This window comes from Cydia splendana, chromosome Z (assembly GCF_910591565.1).
Source record: "Cydia splendana chromosome Z, ilCydSple1.2, whole genome shotgun sequence".
NCBI lineage: Eukaryota > Metazoa > Arthropoda > Insecta > Lepidoptera > Tortricidae > Cydia > Cydia splendana.
Window position 1 is genome coordinate 19513998 of NC_085987.1, and position 3758 is coordinate 19517755.

General features: G+C 40.0%; 1 protein-coding gene across 1 annotated transcript; it reads right to left on the bottom strand.

The window, feature by feature from the left end:
- Positions 1 to 584: 584 nt before the first annotated feature.
- Positions 585 to 2860, bottom strand: LOC134805182 (proteasome subunit beta type-6). The gene is made up of 4 exons (XM_063778491.1): positions 2749 to 2860; positions 2328 to 2593; positions 1534 to 1668; positions 585 to 905 (listed from the first exon to the last, which is right to left on the bottom strand). The coding sequence occupies exons 2-4, from the start codon at positions 2590 to 2592 to the stop codon at positions 628 to 630; spliced, it is 678 nt and encodes a 225-aa protein (XP_063634561.1). The 5' UTR covers position 2593; positions 2749 to 2860; the 3' UTR covers positions 585 to 627.
- Between the last annotated feature and the right edge of the window lie 898 nt (positions 2861 to 3758).

The window sequence follows — 3758 nt, forward strand, 5'->3', positions numbered from 1 at the left end:
ATCCAGTTAAAACTTACATGATGATATTACATAGGTATTATTTACCTTTTTACAAGCTTTTATTTAGTTTCACCTGACCATTGTTTGTCTGTCTGTCTGTGTGTAATCAAATCATGCAAGTTAAATTTGATCCACTTCCCGGTTTCCGATTGAGCTGAAATTTTGCATACATACCTAAGTCGGGTGACAATGCAATATTATGGTGTCATCGAGCTGATCTGATGATGGAGACCAGAGGTGGCCATAGGAACTCTGTGATAAAACAACGAAACCTAATTGTGTTTGGGGTTTTTAGAATTGTCTCGATGAGTATTAGTTGCCTGTGGAAAAAAAGTACAGTCGGCGATAAAAGCTTGTACAAAAATGAAACTTGCTAAAAACTTATTTAGCCATATACATGTCTTGGACCATCGTTATTTCTTTTAATTAAAATTTAAGATTTTCTTAGAAGTATACTCAAATTATACAAATTAAATTATTAATAGCATAATAGTAGGTACACCAACTGAGCAAGTATTCTCCCTGTCTTATGAAGAAATTAACTTAGGGAAGATCGAGAAGAAATAAAATAAGTCTAGAAATAGAATATTTCACAAATTTATTGAGTAAAAAATAGACACAAAAACTTTAGCCCTCATAGAACTTGGGTAGGTGATCTCCAAGGATAACCGACCGCTTCACGCCGGCTTCCGTGATGACGCCCAGCCGCACCACGCCGCCGGAGGAGCCGTCGCGCAGCATGGCCAGCGCCAGCGTGTTGGTCACGAACTTCACGGCCTCATCCTCCTTCATGTTGGGTTTGAAGTTGGCGTCCACGTAACCGTACACATAAGTAGAGCCTGATCCACCAATAGATACAGCTTGCCGTTGCATCATACCACCTATTGGTACACTGTAGATTTGACCTGAAATAAACCAATTTCAGTATTAAATATTTAATATTTAAAAAAAACCACTTAACATAAGCTCTCCAGGAAATAACATCCACAACAGCTCTGTGGAGGTTTCTAACTAAAACTACCTCCTATACATTTATAGGTCTGGCTCGCGAGGCAGCCGCGCGCAATGGATACCGGGTTGGCTCACGAGCCAACCCGGTATCCATTGCGCGCGATAGTTTGCCGCGCAATATGGAGACAGGCCTTAACAACAACAAGATGTTTTCAGGTTTGTATTATTTACAGTAATTTTTAATTAATTTCTTAATTATATTAAATGTTGTAACCCACAAATGTCTAAAAGTTTGTGCTTTTTAGGGTTCCATACCCTAAGGGTAAAACGGGACCCTATTACTAAGGCTCCGCTGTCCGTCTGACCGTCCGTCTGTCACCAGGCTGTATCTCACGAACCGTGATAGCTAGACAGTTGAAATTTTCACAGATGATGTATTTCTGTTGCCACTTTAACAACAAATACTAAAAAGTACGGAACCCTCGGTGGGCGAGTCCGACTCGCACTTGTCCGGTTTTTTTCTACTGCTATGCTTAAGAGAGATGTACTATATTATGTGAACCTGCATTAGGTTTGCATTACCTCCTTTCCTTTTGTCCCAGCCAGCGACCAGGATCCCAGCAACAAGTGAGTCGCGATAATTGTAACAAAGCTCTCGGAAAATAGATGCTGCAGTTTCCACTAGCGGAGCATCACCCAGCTCCATCTTATGGAAGTCTGTGGACAAAATAGATGAATGCAAAAGTGATTATAATGAATTGAGAATGTAGAAAAAGCTCCGTTTAAAGGTTAGAAAGAGCTTTAGTTTTATTTAAACCATAGATTCTGACTCTCAAATAGAGTAGATAAAGTATTTAATTCCAAACCCATAATTTTATCTTGTTTTTCCGTAAAAAGAATCAACTGGAGCCATTATATATATTTTTGTGCAATGGAGACAGTGCTCATTCATGCTGCCTAGCTGTACTGTCAACCAATTTGATTCCTAGACCACTACCTTGCTGCTTTAACTACTAGATACATGACATACAATCACTTAATAAGCACAGTCATAAAAGATAAACAAATCAATTAACTATATGACATGGCGCCATAGTGGCCTAGGAATCAAATTGGTTGACTGTACCTGATGGTTGTGTCTGACATGACTGAGAACAGTACCCTGCTGCTTACGGACAAAATACACCTCTGCTTTATGTGGCTTTGTGCGATTGATGTGTTAGTTGAGTGTTGCTGGGGTGTTGTCATTTGGAAAATATGGATAGCTCACTATAAGAAGGGGCGACCTGAAGCCATTATGTTATGTTAGGTTAGCTTTTGCAATGTATGCGTATAAGCATAATGTCTTAACAAGTTAACAAGATGTAAGTACTTACTAAGATGGTAAGAAACAATGTCTGCGATGGCTTGAGTGTCGGCCGCGGAGCCAGAGCGGCAGCAGTAGATGTGGTCCGTGATCTTGGTGAGCTTGTCCGTGACTCTGTTGGCGATGTAAGCGCCGGTGGTGGTACGCGAGTCCGCGCCGATCACGACGCCGCCGTCAAACTCGCAAGCCATGATAGAGGTGCCCGTGCTATGCGGGGCGCTCATCCATTCGGGCATGCTGGGGCCGGCATAAGTATTGATCACCGAAGTCGCCATTCTGTAAATCAAATACCTTTAGTCGTTCTGTCACAATGGGGTACTAACATATATTATTATAACTCATGATCTAATTAACCGTAACTACAATTAAAAGACATTTACAATTGTACAAGGAGGTATTCTCTATCGAAAACATTATTATATACAACTTACTTTAACTGTATTCTAAGTATGCTTCTCACTTATTTTTTTGAAAGTCACGGTTTCGATGACTTAGTATTTTAGTATTCCGCTAATTGTCAATGTCACTCTCGCACAGCATCACTACAGCCGCTACAGCGCGGCGCTTCATGGGTCTAGTCTGTGGTCGCATTATTAAGGCCAGTCCAGACGGGATGATCAAATCGACCGATTTAATCAGAAAACAAATTGGCGTCAATCTCCAATTTAATCAGAAATTTTAGATTTATGGTGATATTGAGCCCTCTAAATTATAAAAATGCGCCCTAAAGAAAATACTAGCGTCACAAATTGATATTCTTGGGTAAGCACAGTATGCACCTCCATTTTATGGCTCCTCTTCACGTTGGGCCAACGCCAACGAGGGACGCATTTATGCGTTAGAGGGAGCAAGTGATATTGCTATCTCATCTACCGCATGGCTGCGTCCCTCGTTGGCGTTGGCGTTGGCCCATCGTGAAGAGGAGCCATTATCGGTTTTTTTTTTTCTGTTTTATTGAGAAACAAACAGTCTTAGAATAAACATATGAGCAACTTAGCTAGTAGCTACAAATGAATTTCGGTATAGTTCCCTAATTTACAAAGATAATTTACAAATGTATAAAATTAGTGTAAACTTATAGTACCCAATTACATAAAAATAGAATAGATGTAAAAGAGAAAAGACTCAAATTACAAGTATCCGGTTGCTTGCAACATTTCACACTTTTTTTACTTCAACAAAGAATATACAGTTTTCTTAAACAGACCTAATGAACTGCCAAACAAGTCTGCGTCCATACAGCTTACATGCGCGCCCAATATATGAATGCTGTGCGTGTTTCGTTCTGCTGTTAGGAATGCTAAATAATGCCTTACTACGACAACTACGTTCATTCCTACGGGGAACACGGAAGCCAATTTTATGTAATAAGTCGGGGGCATCTACGACATTATTAATAATTTTGAATAAAAATACCAAATCTGTACATGACCGCCTAAGT